At 40.7% G+C, this 18,355-nt stretch overlaps 1 protein-coding gene across 2 annotated transcripts in view; it reads right to left on the bottom strand.

Annotated features, from left to right (window-relative positions):
* Positions 1-18,355, bottom strand: part of PAG1 (phosphoprotein membrane anchor with glycosphingolipid microdomains 1) — a 61,055-nt gene that overhangs the window by 13,966 nt on the left and 28,734 nt on the right. Inside the window, exons 2-4 of one of the 2 annotated variants that reach the window (XM_063299429.1) lie at positions 16,986-17,192; positions 11,865-11,916; positions 9,194-9,290 (exon numbers count right to left, since the gene is read on the bottom strand). In XM_063299429.1, the coding sequence (XP_063155499.1) occupies positions 9,194-9,290; positions 11,865-11,916; positions 16,986-17,110 (274 nt within the window). In that variant the 5' untranslated portion in view covers positions 17,111-17,192. Of the gene's footprint in view, positions 1-9,193; positions 9,291-11,864; positions 11,917-16,985; positions 17,272-18,355 lie in introns of those variants that run through there. The other variant, XM_063299428.1, reaches the window with a different exon arrangement.

Raw genomic sequence — 18,355 nt, forward strand, 5'->3', positions numbered from 1 at the left:
ACTGGGGCAGTATCTTGTATGGTTATCTGGGATTCATTTTGGCTTGCATACTGTGATGAATAGGGTGTTCTCTGGAATAAGACACTATCTGTGGGCTTGATCATGCCCTCCTGGTTCCTTTGGGTGACTAAGAGAGATAAGAGTAGACAGTGGATCCATGAAATTGTTGATGCCTTATTGGTGAATGGGGTTGTCCTGGCAAGTACTGGTGAATTCCCTTTTGAAGAGGAATTCTCTTGGATCTAGGTCTATTGAATAACAATCCAACCTTCCTTTTCTAATGGCTTCACCCTAGAGAAAACCAATTAGTTTTCCAGTCATGTTTCAGGCCTGGGCATGAGACAGAAATGGCATTTATCACTCTGGTGGCTGCCTGTCAGGACCTGGGGAGAGTATATTCCTGCTGGTGCTATTTTACTTTTTGGCAGCATTTGATACCATCAACTATGTAACCATCTATCTTATTTATTGCGTTTAATAAAAAAAAACATAAGAAGTCCTGTCTCCTGTAGAGGAGCAAACAGTGCCCACTGGGGAGAAGGCTTTTCAACATAGGAGTAAATGGGCCTCAGATATGTTAGAAAATGCTCTAAAAATCACTACAAACAAGGCAAGAATGAACTATTCCTTCTTACTTTACTTGACATGATCTGAATAGTCTTTTGGGGTCCCCTTCAGCGAGTGGCCATGGACTTTGTCCTTGAGGTCTAGTTTCAGGGGCATCACTGCCTTGCTGCCCCTTTCATGCAGTGAATGTGAAGGGCTGTTAGCAAAGAGGGAGAATTTCTTTTCATCAGTAAGCTCTATTACCATGCAGATCTTGGCTTTCCAGAAAGATGGCTCAGTTGGCACTAGTTACCATTTTGGCCCTGTCAGATTCAGAGCTAAACTGCCAAAAACCAAGAAACATTAGGGACTCTGTCTTCTTCTATATGTTGCTGATGCCCTCAGATCATATGAAAAAGCCCTTCTCTGTACTTCAACTATGTTGGATGCCTGGTTACTGAGGGAAGGATCATCTTTAGTGGCTACAGCTCTGTTGTGAAGTTTTCCAGAAACTAGACTTTTCTCTTTTTAATGGTTCTTTATCATTTGGTGTGTTTTTTTCTCACTCAGGAAGGGTCTTGTTTTTGGAGAAATCTAAAGGTTATTTTAACATCTTTGTAGTGAATGGGCAAGCAAATCCAGATACAATCAGGTAAACCCTTCCCCTCCTCCCCAACTCCACTCTTTCCTGTTACCATAAGATTGATAGCTGATTTCCAGACATGGATTCAACACCTCTAAGCAAGGGAGGGCAATGGAGATACATCCAGACTTGTCTAGATAAGGGCTTAGGCAGGTGTGTCCAACCCGTGGCCCATGGGCCACATGTGGCCCTGAACAGCTAGTACCCCCAAGGATGAAGCACACGAAGAGTAAAATTAGAATTAAAATTTCTGACGAGCACCTTAAGAACTCACTGAGAATTGCAACCACTTTCATCAAACAAGACATTGATTCATTAGTTTCACAAAAACAAGGTCAAATATCCCACTAGTTTTATGTTGCCCGCTTTTTAAAAATTTTATAATAAAAATATTAAAAAATAAATGAAGTTTTATTACTTATATACATTAACTATATTATATATTTTATGTGTGGCCCAAGACATTTCCTCTTCACTCCATGTGGCCCAGGGAAGCTAAAACGTTGGACACCCATGGGCTAAAGAAAACCCCTCGGCTCTGCCCTTGTTAGTTAAAGCATTTATGCTAAGCAAAAGAAGGTTTTTTTCCCCCCTGGGGGACTGCATGAAAGAGATTGCTGGAAAATGTAATAAATGTTGAAATAGCCACATGGTTTTGGTGAGCTAGTTTCCAGGAGAAATAGAGAGCTAAGGACTTCTTCAAGTAGGAGGAAACAGTGGTAAGACCAGAAGCTAACTTTCACTGGGACTGGAAGGGCAGGAAGATGTGAATCAGAGGCAAGAATCTGAGGGGGGAGGGCATTAAGGATGAATGTTTGAATGAAGGGTGTAAGTAGTAAGCAGTGAGTGTAGAGAAACAGAATGGACTTCCTGAGGCCTGTGGTAAGGACAGAGCCAAATGTCTCTGGGTAGAGATGAGATAAGGTGCAGAATCATGGCCCTGAAATCTCTAGAGTATCAATAAGAGCTAAGAGGGGGGTGTTCTAAAACTCTGGATAAAGGTTTTGGGAAGCTATCTAGAGAAGCAAGCTGGGGAAATCTCTCTTCTTTGAAGTAAAGTGAGATTTCTAGCCCAGGATTTACATTCTGATTTCTGGTTATGGTAGTCTGCTTAATGGATTCTGATGTTCTGAATGTGTCTGCTAACAGTTTCAAAGAATTTATTGAAAGGTACTTTGCTGTTTCATACCATCTTAAGCTACCTGAGCTCTGATCCTGCCCATCAAACCTATGTCTTAAATCATTTTTTTTCTAAATAATTTTATTAAGAATTATAAATGAAAAGAATAAAAGCCAGTACAAACTACACAAAATACCAACAGAAAAATACAAAAGAAAAGAAAAAAAGTGTGAAAAAGGAAAAAAAAAGAAAAAAGAGGCTTTTTAAATGATTTTTTTTCTCTTTCCTTTTTAAAAAAATAATCTTGATTTTGGTTTTTTAATGCTTTATTTTTCATCTTCCCAGAAGGAGATTGGGCATCTCTTCTGGGCCACACATCTCAAAGCTACCACAACAAGAAAATGATGCTACAGAGTTAATTTTCCTTTTCCTCCTCTTCCTCTTCCATCATCATCATCATCATCATCATCATCATCATCATCATCATCATCATCTCCATGTTCAGTGTATTGACAAGGAAGTATTTAAGCTATGAAAACCCCATCTCTCACCAGCCAGTATTAAGAGAAAGGAGCCAAGAGGATAGATGGTAACAATAGGAAGTACTACATAATCCATAACCAAAAGCTGTGCCAATGTAGGAGGAAGACTGAACCCAAGGTCATGGCCAAAAGGATCAAGTCCCCTCCCACTGCTGTATGCCCCACATCAACCATTCAGCATAATCTTATTTATACTGCTTGATTTTTATCCCTGTTTTCTTTTTTGTTCAGATTTGATAGCATATGCACTGGAAGGCCAGAATACAGTTTTTACAGTAAATCTAAATGAATAAAATAAATCTTTGGAGCAGACAACCTGCAGCTAAAGGGTTACCAATGTCCTGCATTCTCTCAAAAAATAAACAAGTCTATGATATTTATTTTACTGCTTCTTTTTCTTTAAGCTGTCCCATGTCTTTAAAATTTAACAAGAGGGAATTCAGTCCAAGATATCACTTTATTTATTTTAAGCTTCTAGAAAGAAAGATTTTCAACTTTTTTTAAAGTTAAGGTAATTTCAAATGCATAGTCAACCAGGAAGACATATTGACTTTTCAGTTACAATCATATGGTTAAAGTGAATAAACCAAATTGAATGTTTTCCATTTCCTCACATGCATCCTCACATACACAGAGTATACATTTGCTCATTAGAAATGAGTACATCATTGAATATCATAATGTACTAGTTGATTCAGGAACCAAATTGTAACACCATTTCCATAACAGGGAAATTCTTATCATAAAACATACAGTATGTATTCAAGTTCTAGAAGTGTATTAATACTGGAAGCTGTGAGGGCCCTCCAGAGTGAATGAGAGACTCTCCCCCAGGGTGAGAGACGAGAGGGGGAGTCTGGGAGTGTGTTTGTGTGAAAGGGCACTCACCCCCTGAGTGAGAGACAGGGGGTGGGTGAAGAATGAATGAGTGCCCCCTGTTGAGCAGTGAGAGAGTTCGAGGGGAGGCATAGTGAATGGAGGGGTGAGGGTTGGGCTCTGACGGCGCTGAGAACAGAAGCTGGTGCGCTGGAGGGCCTACCATCACCCTGTGGGAGATTGACTGTGAGTAAGGATGTATGAATGGAAGGAGGGAGCCCTACTTAGAGCCAGAGACTCCCAAGGTCCAGGAGTGGGGGCTAATGGATCAGGAGTCACTGAGGGCAACATGGCGGGGCTCATTATTGAGGTGGTGACAGGTAGGGGATGTTATGGCGGGAGCCGGAGGGCGGGCCAACTTCGGGGAAGACGCCCCCAGTGTTTGTTACCGGTGGCATGTTCCGGCCCTCTGCGCTCAGACCCAGGCCCTGGTCAGCAGATCCACAGGGGCCCTGGTTTCCGGCTGCTGCTTCTTAATGCCAGGTCAGTTAATAACAAGGCCCCCCTCATATGTGACTTGATCACTGAGGAGGGGGCAGACCTGGCATGTATTACCGAGACCTGGCTGGGCGCGGAAGGGGGGGTGCCCCTTTCGGAAATGTGCCCAGCTGGGTTTATGGTATGGCACCAGCCAAGATTCCAGGGCAGGGGAGGAGGGGTGGCTGTTGTCATCTGAGAGTCTCTTGTGGCCTTCAGGGGCCCTGTTCCACAAGTGGCTGGTTGTGAAACCCTGTTCTTCAAGTTGGGTTCCCAAGAACATTTGGGAGTGTTGCTGCTGTACCAACCTCCCTGCTGTGTGGCAACCTCCCTGCCTGAGCTGCTTGAGGCCGTCTCGGGGCTGGCGGTGGAGTTCCCCAGGCTTATGGTTCTGGGGGACTTCAATCTGCCATCCCTGGGGCGTGCCTCAGAGGCAGCTCAGGAGTTCATGGCTACCATGGCAGCCATGGGCCTGTCCCAGATAATTCAGGACCCGACTCGAGACAGTGGTCACACCCCAGACTTGGTTTTCTTGTCAGAGCAGCGGCAATGTGATCTGAGGGGAGAGATAGATCTGTCCCCATTGTCATGGTCAGACCATACCCTGGTGGCCCTGAGATTCTCTTATGCCACCCCCCTCTGCAGGGAGGTAGGACCCATTCGATTGGTCTGCCCCCAGCGACTGATGGACCTGGTAGGGTTTCAGAGGGAGCTGGGGGTTATACCCGGTGATTTGCTGCACGGTCCAGCAGAGGCCCTAGCTGCAGCCTGGAATAGGGAGGTGGCCGGGGCCTTGGACAGGATTGCACCTGTGCGGCCTCTCTTGTCTCATCGAACCCGGCACTCCCCGTGGTTTATGGAGGAGCTGAGGGTGCTGAAGAGGGTTAAGAGATGCCTAGAGCGCTGCTGGAGGAAGACGAAGACTGAATTCGACCGAACACAGGTAAAAGCCGCCATTAAGGCCTACCTTGTGGCGATAAAAGCGGTGAAATGTCAATATTTCTCCACTCTTATTGCGTCTGCAGAATGCTACCTGACGGCCCTGTTTAAGATCACTTGATCCCTTTTGGGGAAGGTGGGTTCAGCGACCCACCTACAGGGCCGTGCAGAGGAATATGCTGAGCATCTGCAGGATAAAATCGCTCAGATCCACTCCAAGTTGGACTCCAGGTGTGAGGCGTGGTCTGGAGAGATACCAGGGGATCAGGCTTACCCAGTTATCTGGGAGCAGTTTGATCCTGTTGGACTTGAGGAAGTGGACAGGATCCTACGGACAGTAAATGCCACCACATGCCATCTAGACCCGTGTCCCTCCTGGCTAGTAAAAGCAGGCCGGGAGGTCACATGTGGTTGGGTCCATGTGATGGTTAATACATCCTTGGGAGAGGGGGTGTTTCTGGTGGCCTTTAAAGAGGCGTTGGTACACCCCCTCCTCAAGAAGCCATCGCTGGACCCTACTGTTCTGGACAATTTTCGTCCAGTCTCCCACCTCCCCTTTTTGGGGAAGGTGGTTGAGAAAGTGGTGGCTTTGCAGCTCCAGAGGGTCCTGGAGGAAACAGATTATCTAGACCCCTTTCAGTCAGGTTTCAGGCCCAGTTATGGGATGGAAACGGCATTGGTCGCACTTATGGATGATCTCTGGCGGGAGTGGGATGGAGGCAGTGCATCCATCCTCACTCTCCTTGATCTCTCAGTGGCTTTCGATACCATCAACCATGGTATCCTTTTGGGGCGGCTCAGGGAGTTGGGGATGGGCGGCGTAGACTTACGCTGGTTCACCTCCTTCCTCCAGGGCCGATCCCAGTCAGTGTTGATAGGGGAGGAGAGATCGGCCCCGCGGCCCCTTCTTTGTGGGGTGCCACACGGATCAGTACTCTCCCCTCTCCTTTTTAACATCTACATGAAACCACATCCGTCACCATGGGATGAGGTATCATCAGTATGCTGATGATACTCAATTGTATATCTCCATCCCGGGTGAAATAAGTGATGCCGTGACCACCCTCTCCGAGTGTCTGGGGGCTGTGGGGGCCTGGATGGGGAACAACAGGCTTCAACTGAGCCCTGGTAAGACCGAGTGGCTGTGGGTTAATGGTTCTTCTGTATCCAGGACATTAACATCTCTAGCTCTGGATGGGGCTGCACTGCCCCAGACAGACTTGGTGCATAACTTGGGGGTCCTCCTGGACTCACGGCTCCTGCTCGAAGAGCAGGTGGCAGCCGTGGCCAGGAGAGCCTTTGTGCAGCTACGTGCTGTGCACCAGTTACGCCCCTTCCTGGACCGGGAGGCCCTTTGAACAGTCACTCATGCCCTTGTTATCTCTCAGATAGACTATTGCAATGGGCTCTACATAGGGCTACCCTTGAAAAGTATCCAGAAGCTTCAGCTGGTCCAGCTTCAACTGCGCGAGCTGTTTTTGGTGCCCCCAGAAGGGCACATGTAACACCACTGCTGCGCGAGCTGCATTGGATACCAGTTTGCTTCCGGGTCCAATTCAAGGTGTTAGTTATTACCTTTAAAGCCCTACATGGCATGGGACCAGGTTACCTGAGGGACCGCCTCTTCCCCATTACATCAACCCGTCCCACCCGATTGTGCAGAGAGGGCATGCTACGGACCCCGTCTATAAAAGATTTTCATCTGGCGGGGCCCAGGAAGCGGGCCTTCTCCGCAGTAGCTCCCGCCCTGTGGAACATGCTGCCCCTGGAGGTGAGATCGGCCCCATCGCTCCTGGCCTTTCAGTGGAGTCTGAAGACCTGGTTCTGCCGCCTTGCTTGGGGTGGAGAGGGGAATAGGTCTACATGGGGATGGTTGCTATGGACCACTCCTCCCACACTTGGACTGTTTTAGATGTTTCATCGCTTGGATTTTCATTCTTTATTTTTATTTCTATTTATAGTATTTTTATTGTATTTTATTATTCTGATGCTTTTAATCATTTGTTGTAAACCGCCCAGAGGCCTCTGACGGGAGGAGATGGGCGGGGATAAATTAGATAAATAAATAAATAAATTGTGCAGACATACATTTTTTTCCATGCAGAATCACAATATAATTATTAAATTCACTCCCTTCCTTTCTTTCTCAATACTGTGTTGGATCCTGATTAATCATGCTTGAAGTATCCCAATGAAATCAGTGGGTCTTAAGTTAGTTATGATCCAATTCCTGTAGGTTTCCTCTACTTTTATCTGAATTTTTTCATATACTGTTATAATCTTCTGAGTGCCTGTTACATCCAACTGACCAAAATGATCTAATTGATTAGAAGGCTGGTCAACGTCTCTTCTGCAGTAGAAGCCTATTTGTGGCTACATCTTTGTTCTGCTTCTGGTGGGCAATAAGAACATCCTTACTTTCTATTAACTATTTCCAAAGGAATGACCATACTAGGTTTTTTTAGGAAAAATATTTCTTGTGATACATTAAGCATTAACTGTATTTTTGCATTAGTTAGGGTTCTCCTAACAAGGTAGACTTCAGCAATTCATGGAGTGAGAATTGCCAGATGTACAAGCTGGGTTTAGAAAAGGCAGAGGAACTAGGGACCAAATTGCCAATATCCGATGGATAATGGAAAAAGCCAGGGAGTTTCAGAAAAACATCTATTTCTGTTTTATTGACTATTCTAAAGCCTTTGACTGTGTGGACCATAACAAATTGTGGCAAGTTCTTAGTGGTATGGGGATACCAAGTCATCTTGTCTGCCTCCTGAAGAATCTGTATAACGACCAAGTAGCAACAGTAAGAACAGAGCACGGAACAACGGACTGGTTTAAGATTGGGAAAGGAGTACGGCAGGGTTGTATACTCTCACCCTACCTATTCAACTTGTATGCAGAACAAATCATGTGACATGCTGGGCTTGAGGAATCCAAGGCTGGAGTTAAAATCACTGGAAGAAACATTAACAATCTCAGATATGCAGATGATACCACTTTGATGGCTGAAAGCGAAGAGGAACTGAGGAGCCTTATGATGAAGGTGAAAGAAGAAAGTGCAAAAGCTGGCTTGCAGCTAAACCTCAAAAAAACCAAGATTATGGCAACCAGCTTGATTGATAACTGGCAAATAGAGGGAGAAAACGTAGAGGCAGTGAAAGACTTTGTATTTCTAGGTGCGAAGATTACTGCAGATGCTGACTGCAGTCAGGAAATCAGAAGACGCTTAATCCTTGGGAGAAGAGCAATGACCAACCTCGATAAAATAGTTAAGAGCAGAGACATCACACTGACAACAAAGGCCCGCATAGTTAAAGCAATGGTGTTCCCCATAGTAACATATGGCTGTGAGAGCTGGACCATAAGGAAGGCTGAGAGAAGGAAGATCGATGCTTTTGAACTGTGGTGTTGGAGGAAAATTCTGAGAGTGCCTTGGACTGCAAGATCAAACCAGTCCATCCTCCAGGAAATAAAGCCAGACTGCTCACTTGAGGGAATGGTATTAAAGGCAAAACTGAAATACTTTGGCCATATAATGAGAAGACAGGATACCCTGGAGAAGATGCTGATGCTAGGGAGAGTGGAAGGCAAAAGGAAGAGGGGCCGACCAAGGGCAAGATGGATAGATGATATTCTAGAGGTGACGGACTCATCCCTGGGGGAGCTGGGGGTGTTGACGACCAACAGGAAGTTCTGGCGTGGGCTGGTCCATGAAGTCACGAAGAGTCGGAAGCGACTAAACGAATAAACAACAAACAGGGTTCTCCTACTAAGAACAGCAGGACTGCTAGCCACAGTACTGGATTCAAGTCAAGAATCATATAGTACTGTCCAGGTCCTGAGCCTGCTCTGTTCTTGATCTGTACCAGCCAGCTGCTTTACACTGACATTTATCCTCTCATCTGAGCTATTGCTGTTCTGTGACAATGGCTACTGTAAATGGAATCAGGACTGTCATCTTACATCATTTTATACACAACACAGTGGCAGCTCACATGTTTATGGTGAGTCATCAAATGCTGAGATATTCCATAATGATAATCTTACCATCTCCATTACTGACTCCACCATTTTGTTCACTGCTTGCAATTGGATCTGTAGCCAGACTTGTAACAGAGTGACTAAATGCCTCTTTATCTGAAGGCTGCAAAACAAAATGTGGATTTAAATGAACTGGTCAGGATGTGAATATCCATTTTATTTAACTTTCATTTTAGAATTGACTGTAGGTAGATAGGCTGGTAGATGACATATTAATATCAGAGTCTAGCAGTGAGAATTGCAAGAAGTCAAACATTTACAGAAGATCTCTAGATGGTCTGCATCCCAGGACTGTTTCTCTTCTTTCCGTAAAAAAAAAGTCAGCCATCCTCACTATAGCCAGTACTTAAGGCAAAAAATGAAAGCACTGTGAGACCAAGGGCCTTCTAAACTGAATATGCCTGCATTGCTAATCTGTGTTTAAGCCAGGATTTCCCAAACTAGGAGGTGTCCCTCCCTTGAGGAGGTGCAGACAGAGTCCAGGGGAGGTGTGAAGAACCTTTTACTTACATTGTTACAATAAATCCACCTTTACCAAAGTTTTCATTTTATTGTTTTAATTGTTCATTTGTGTTCATTTTTGTATTTGGATTTTTATGGGAGGTATATACATTAAGATTACACTAAAGGGAGATGTGATGGCAAAAAGTTTAGGAACCCCTGAATTAACTGCTTGGCAACTTCACTGTATGCACTCTTGTGAAATCTTCACAACGATAAATTTATGATTTGCTTTCTTGGTCTCATGTTGGCAGTCTCATGTTACTGCCCATTACTATGTGTCTGGTATTTAAGCATCAATATCATAGACCTTAGGTTATTAATTAACCTAGGTATGGCACTGTGATTTAAAATACTGACCACCTTTTGGGTATGGTGTATCTCCCCTATTCAACTATTATCACATAGGAGTATCAGAATATATCCCACAGAAGATATATAAAATGCATATGTTGCGGAGGCCATTCATGTCAAAATTGTGATGAGGAATATAATTCATTCCTCTGTGTAGTTTTTAGGTTAGCCATACAAAGAAGCAGAATAATGGCTTTAGGTTATATTCTATTATTTATACTGTATCATTATAAATGTTCCTATTACGATGATGATAGATAGATACTGATCAGACTATATTTTAGTGAATAATTCAACTTATTAATGATAGTGTCATATCATAGAGTATACCACCAATTCATACAAATGAATCCAAATAACTAAAGGCTATCGTAGTCAAATAAATGTTAAGCATGAAATGATATGAAGTTTCTTTTGTAAGGCAGTCACAAGTGACACATTTGTTTTTGCTTATAAATAATAGAGCTCAACACTATATTTCCTGACAGATATATTCCTCCCCATCACTTTTCTTAGAGGGAACCAACAATAGCACAGTGTTCTTCCAGAGAGCAATTGAGCTTCTCTGTCTCCCTTTCACTTTGTAATAGTTGTTTCTTCACTGAAGCCACTGAGGCTTAGTGGTGCCAACTTAACAGATACTCTAGGGCAGTGTTTCTCAACCTTGGCAACTTTAAGATATGTGGACTTCAACTCCTAGAATTCTCCAGCCAGCCAAGCTGGCTGGGAATTCTAAGAGTTGAAGTCCACATGACTTAAAGTTGCCAAGGTTGAGAAACACTGCTCCAGGGAGCGCTATTGAGCTAAAAACAGCTTCATGTTATTTTTCTTTCCATAGAGTTGGACTGAATGGAAGGATTCTTGGCAATATGGTAGAGCACAGAAACTCTTCAACGTACAAGGGTAAAGAAAGCCTTGTGTTCAGGCAAGCCTATTGCTAACGTGTTAATGAATTCAGAAAAGGTTCCTACAATAAAGGCTTTTCCTTGCCCAAGATCAATAACAATATTCTTTTCTACATTCCAAAGAAAGAGGCTTCTAAAAAATGTATCTCTTAAGATTTTACAGTTTTTGTAAGTCTTATGTGTACATGTAATTTCTTATATTTTCAAGTTTTTTTAAATTTTAGTTTTGTATACATGTCTCGCTTTGGTTATACTGCTGACGGAGGATTAAAATCAAAATTAGAATCATCATTTAAAAATCTGTTTTTAACATATGCGTTTTCATGGTCTTTTAAAATTTGATATAAAGGTCAGTCCTCTTAACTCAGCAGGACATGCATTCCTGGGCCTGAAATGGTTACAGAGAAGGAATGATCATTAAGCCAAAAGTGCATTAAAAATACTAAGCAGAATTGAAGTTTGAATTGAAGTACAGTAGAAGTTGAAGTTTTGAAGACAATCTTTTAAATGATGAAAATTCCTTTGGTCAAGAGTATGCAATGGTACTCTTATTTTATATCGTTTATAACATATACATATTTTGATCAGAAAATCACAAACTGGTGTGCTAAGCGGATATACTACAGGATAAAAATCTATGCTCAGCTTGAGTAGGTCGTCTGGGTAGTTTTTTCATCTATAAAATGAGGGAACTGTCATTTATCAACTTAATACATAAATTGATAAATATACAATTTGCATAAATGTACATAAATGCATTCTTAGCATTCAGATTCATGTCTCATGTGCTTGTATACATGCACATACACCCCTTAAATAATACTCCAGTTCTACACTTCAGCCTTTCTCCTTCATTACAGATTTGAACCTATACAAAAGCATTTTAACATTTATTTTTATTAGGGTTTTTTTTTTACCATATTCATCAGATTTTCGTGGTCCCCATTTTGCTGCTCAGGCCTCTTCTCCCTTAAATGCAAATCAGATTTAGTTATATTGTTACAATATCTATAATCAGTTTCAACAAATGACATTTATATAATATAAGTTATGGCTAATTTTGACTCGATTCCAACATTTTCAGTTAAGATCAACTGAGCATAAATAGTTTCACTGACTTCAAGAGGACAAAGTATGATTAATTTTAGTTTAATTGAGGCTGTTGAAGTATTTGTTTTAGACTAAAAATATGGATTAAAAAGGATTCAAGCACCTAAATCCAGCAGCCACAGTATATCCCTATGGTTAGAAAGACTTTTGCACTAGGTCTATGGTGTTGACAGGCTTATTTGTATATTTCCATTTTGAATTCTGTATTGTTGTTCTTTCAAGTATTCCACATGAAAATAATACAGTTCAAGCTGCTTATTGTTTCTGTTCTTTTTTAGGCTGGTTTTGAATGGTGAACTGAAATTTAAAAACCAAAATAAGCATCTTCCCATTACACTTATATGGGTGGAATTAGTTTCTATAGCCTTTGAGAGCAAAGATCAATCTTTTGGTTTTTTTGTTGATTCAGAATTTTTTGGCCAGGTTGACACCTGCAAAAAGATTTCCATCTCTTAAATCTCATAGGAAATTTTATTAATTTCCTTCTAACATGAGATAATGGTGAACTTCCTTGTTCTGAACATGTAGGTGATGTACTTAATTCACAGAGCAACTAATGTTTTGGACCTGAGCAGCTTTTTGGCTACTACCAAAGGGAAGTTCTACAATCTGAAAATATTAACAGTCCTCATATAATTTTATAAGTAGGACACTTCTTTTATATAATATAAGTTATGGCTAATTTTGACTCGATTCCCTCCATTCTAGAAGCACATGTCAAAGTGAACACATTAATCTCTCTGCTGCCAAAGAATCCCTGGTGTTACTTATAGTTTTGGTGGAAACGGATTACACAATCTTTGCCAAAAGTCTTTTGGAATTCTTGGTCAGGTTTTATGAAGAGATAACAGCCAAATAAAAATGCTAAACATTTGTTTCAAATTATCCATTGCTCTTCCTATTTTCTAGGTACTTAAATATTTTATTCAAAATACTGAATATTTTTATATTCAATAATATAAAATATTATAATTATATACAATAAATATATTGTATATATTTATATTAAATATACATATATTAATAAATATAAAATATATTGTATTGAAGGTGGAGGCTTCATAGAGCAGGGCTCACCAGCAGGTTCTGTCAGCAGCCGCAGCTTCTAGTTCCCTTGGCTGGAAAAACTGAGAGAAAACCAGGAGCGGCAACACAGAATAACACCCACAGTTATTGCAACAATGGACTTCCAGTGGCCCCATTGTGCTAGATTCTGCGCTTCCAGACTGGGACTGCAGAGCCACCTCCGTGTGCACAGATGAACTGCACAACAGCATGTCTTCTTTGAACCCCAAGGACTACCATATATATAATATTCTATTAACTTAGGAAAAGTAAGATGCCCCCAATGCTTTTAAAATAATAATCTTTAAGATAATCAGCATCATCTCTGACTTTTGGAGAAAGATTGTGACTGAGTCTTACCTCTTTACTAAATTTTGTGGTAAATCCCTCATTAGTTGTTGCTCTACTTTTAAAAACATGACTCATTATGCTATATATTATGCTACTGTATTTAAATTCCATGATTCTGTCCATGCCATTCACAATATGATTATAATCTGAAGTTACTAATTTGCTCCCTGAAGGTTTCCTGACAACATCTCTCTTTTCAAATGGCATAATTGATATAATCAACAGCATCTTTGTAACTCTTCTAGAAAACATTACATTTAGTTTAATCACATTTCTGGGCAACTATGTGCTATGCAAATATTTTAAAGACCATATCCCAGGCAATGTCATGCTAAATTATTGAAGTATGATGGTCAGATAATCTCTAGCAATAGAATTTGCATAGCTTGGTAGATACAATATACCTAGTAGACAGCTTTTATAATATGTTCTTTATTATCCTCCTCTTGGAAATATATTTCATGTCAGGCTCACAACAGAATTTAACAGTAAATCATAGTTCTTCAAGTACTTGGCTTTGCAGAAGACTCTCAGACATTATATATATTAAAACCTGTACTGTAGACAAGAATGGAGCCTGAAATTTGTTGATTGTCTGCTGTATTCCTAGGAAATCTTTCTCTGTGTGTGTGCCTGTGTGTGTATAGAGTTCAAATTCTAGGCTTTTTCCCCATGCCCTTCTGTGAAGAGATATTTGGCTGGTCTCTTGATGGCCTTGAGAGGCAGCTGAGATCTATTTACTATTCTCCCTAGTTTGGGAACTGCTACTTACTGCTGCATGTTTCAGACTTTAGGCAATGAGGTACCAAAGAGGAAAAAAGTTATCAATCACAAACTTCAGAAAGTTATTTTCCCCCCAGGAATATTTATTCAGAACCAATATAATAACTTTAACAAACGTTTTCCTTTATATTTTATATGGACAAGGGAGCTTAAAGGTAAGAACAAAGGTGTGGTTTGTTTTTTTTTGTGTGTTTACTGACAATACACAACATTAGCTAGAGCACAGCTTGACCAGGCTCTAGGCTCAAACTTGGCTTGGCATGGCTAAATAAGAAGCTATATTGCATGCTAGGGTGAAGTCACTTCTCACAATGAATTACACTCTGTCAACATGAAGGTACAGTCCCTGTAATTTAATTATATATTTTTCCTGCCTATCCCAAGGCTTAATGGATTTTATGCCTTGTGCTTTGAGGACAGGTGACTGTTGGTTGTTGATATGATTGACATCTTTGCCCTGGGAAATTCTGGCTCTCAGCTCCAGCAAGACTGATCTAGGCAAACAAAGTTTTGTTTGTTCAATTAATCAGCAAAGTATAGTGGCATATAATAAATTAATGTTACATGCTGGTTACAAGTAAATGGAGATCAATTAGAATCGTTTTCAATTAAATTGAAATTAAAGTAATGATTAAAACTGAATTTTGTTTCAAGCATTTGTAAATGAAAATATCATTTTCAATATTAAGCCAATTTTAAAATTTCAGCATTGAACATTATTTAGTTCCAGAAATCAAGAAAACAACAAGTATTATTAGTAACAATAGTAGCTAAATAATAAGTGCTATTTCTTAATAGTATTAATAAAATTAGCCTGAAATATATATCAAGATTTGCAAAATTTTATTCTGATTGGCTGTTACTAGACTTCTAAACATGGAGACATTTTTATATGTACAGTAATATGGGAAATGATGGTGCATCTTAAGATGGTAAAGTGGACAATACCACTTCAGACTGCAAGTGAAGAAATGGTATTTTAACACTCCCATCTCCACCACTAAAAAGCAAATACAGCAATTTTTTTTCTCACTTATGGGTAGCTTGTTTTGATTTTCAGGTTATTGTTAAGATGGGAAAGCATTAAAAAATGTCAGTCACATCCTATAACCTCAAGTAATATCATCTGCTTCAACCTCTTCAAGATTCTTCCACCTGATGTTGCTGCATATATGGATCATATTACAGTAGTTTCCTGCTGCAGCAAAACCCAGCTATCAGCTTATTCTGTGACCGTTAGAAACACTTGCCATTTAGCATGTTGCAGATTTAAGATCTAGAATCTATCTCATTAAAACTTTATCACATTACCATTATGATGTTTTCATACATATAGTCTCAAACACATAGGAAATGAGTTTCTGGAAATGAGTCTTCTGATGTGAATACAGTACATCTGTATTTGCAAATCAGTATTTGAAGCAGATACTTTTCAGTAGTAAAGATAGAAAGGCATGGCCTGTTTTAGCCTTTCCCAGCTTAGCACCTGCCAGATGTACTGGGATTACAACTGTCAGAGTTCCTAGCCATTTTGTACAGTTTGTACAATCATAACTAGTGCACCAGCAGTGACCATTCCTGAGCCAGTCAGATCTGGTCATCAATATCTGCTTTGGTTATATCCTGTGATGAGTACTGCAGCACACTTTATATGAAGCTACCCTTAAACACATCTAGAAATTACAACTAGTGAAAAACACAAAGTACAAGTTTTACATAATGTCACTAATGAAAGATCTTCAGTGGCTCTCAACTTGTTCTACTGGACACAGTTTAAGATGTTGAAGTTGTTACTTATCTGGCAAGTGGGATGGGCAGTGAAGAAATATGATAAATAAAGTGGGAGAGGTTCTTATCTTGTGTTACTCCCAAATCTGCGTAGGGCTTGGTTTCTAGACTTTTCACAGACTTGGTAGCCCTCCTTTGAACTTGCTCCAGTTTGTCGCTATGTTTTTTGAAAGGTGGTGCATGGAATTGGACACAGAATTCCAAGTAGGGCCTGAACAGGGCAGAGTTGGAGTGGAACAATTACTTCCATGAGTGTTAGAGCAGGACAGCTATGTTAGTCTATGGTGGCAAAAAATCAGGAGTCTGGCAGTACCTTTTCTGACTAAGAAATTTTTATTAAAAGGCATAAGCTTTTGTGAGCTTCAACCGCCTGCATCAGAGGCGCAGAGCAGCTAGAATGATGTAGGATTTACAGTGTGGTGAGGTGGGTGGAGGGAAGGGAAGGGAGGGGAAGATAGATTGGTTATGCAGATGTGAAACGTGAGACAGATTATAACTACATTAACAATCAACAACTGTAATGTGTTAAAAACCCATCGTGTTTGCCGAAACCTACTAAAAGTGCCTGAAACCTTTTGATGTGAAATTTGATGTTCAACAATTTCTTGTTTGATGGTGCTATTAAAGTCCTGCTTTCCTAAAATGGCCACTTTGAGGTCTGTTATGGAGTGTTCTGGGAGGCTGAAATAAAATTTGTTATTTGGAAAAGGTGCTGCCAAGCTCCCAATTTTTTTCCCCATGAGCTGGATTCCATGCTCCTATTAAGGAACATGATAGAATTTCCCTTGCATATGTTATCCAGTGATTCATTACAGATACCCAGAGTGATTGCAGTATCCCTGAATGGAACCCAGGATAGATTGTTTCTTGCTCTTCACTTATTGGCTAAGCTTACCAAAGTAATTATATTTCTTTTCTTTCTTTTTTGGCTAAGTCCTTACCTGTCACAACCAGAGCAGAGAAAGATGAGAAAACTAAATACCAGAAGCATTGCCATGGCTCCCAAGCTTCCCCATACAATGACATGAAGCACTCCAGTACTTAGGAAACCTCCATCAGGTCCCATGACGTAAAAAGGATGCAATGATATGAACGGTTCACTTGATTACCCGCGATAAGACTTGGGCATTTTTTCTGAAAGACTTTCTCTGTAGGGGGTGAAAAAAAGGGTGTAGGGGAAAGGAAACAATTTAAACAAACCATATATAGAAAGTTGTCATAACAGTGAAAATTAAACTTTTAATTTTCCTTTAATAATATGTTTTAAAATTTCAGGGGTATTAATCATTATTACTTATTATACAGTTTTAAATCATGACTTAATCTAATCAAAATGAACCTTATAACAAATGTGATTACATAGTATTAAGAGAATGGCAGTTTTCACAAGCTCAGAGGGAATCTTTATTAGTTTAGCACTTGTTCCAGTACAGAAACCTAAAATCGCCCAATTTAGATAGAGATTATTTAACACATCTCTGTGCTATGAACCCCTTATTCATTTTAGCATAATACCTGCTAAAATTATTCAGGAAAAGGTATGGAACTCTTAATGAAATTTGAAGGACCCTTTTTTCCTGACCTACACTCATTTCTCTTTTCCTACTGGTCCCACCTGGCCACTGTGATTTGTTTGCATAGCAAATTGTTTGTGCAGCATGTTGCCAGTAAAATTGCTCTGATTTGCCAGAGACTTCACTGCTCATGGACAGAATCTTTGGTGGTGGCTGGGTTTCTGTCATATGTCCTTTTAGCTAGTGAACTCTGAAGAAATGGATAGGGACTGGAATGGGCCACTTCACATCAAATGACCACCAGATCTACTACTGTGGACAAGAAGACCACAGAAGAAATGGAGTAGCCTTCATAATTAATAGTAAAGTGGCTAAAGCAGTGCTTGGATACAATTCAAAAAACAATAGAATGATCTCAATTCGAATTCAGGGCAAGCCATCTAACATCACAGTGATCCAAATATACGCCCCAACCACAGATGCTGAAGAAGCTGAAGTAGAGCAGTTCTATGAGGATCTGCAGCACCTACTGGACAACACGCCTAAAAGAGATGTTATTTTCATCACAGGAGACTGGAATGCTAAGGTGGGCAGTCAAACGACACCTGGAATTACAGGTAAGCATGGCCTGGGAGAACAAAACGAAGCAGGGCATAGGCTGATAGAATTTTGCCAAGACAACTCACTCTGCATAACAAACACTCTCTTCCAACAACCTAAGAGATGGCTTTATACATGGACTTCACCAGATGGACAACACCGAAATCAGATTGACTACATCCTTTGCAGCCAAAGGT

The sequence above is a fragment of the Candoia aspera genome, chromosome 3, assembly GCF_035149785.1.
Source record: "Candoia aspera isolate rCanAsp1 chromosome 3, rCanAsp1.hap2, whole genome shotgun sequence".
Classification (NCBI taxonomy): Eukaryota; Metazoa; Chordata; class Lepidosauria; order Squamata; family Boidae; genus Candoia; species Candoia aspera.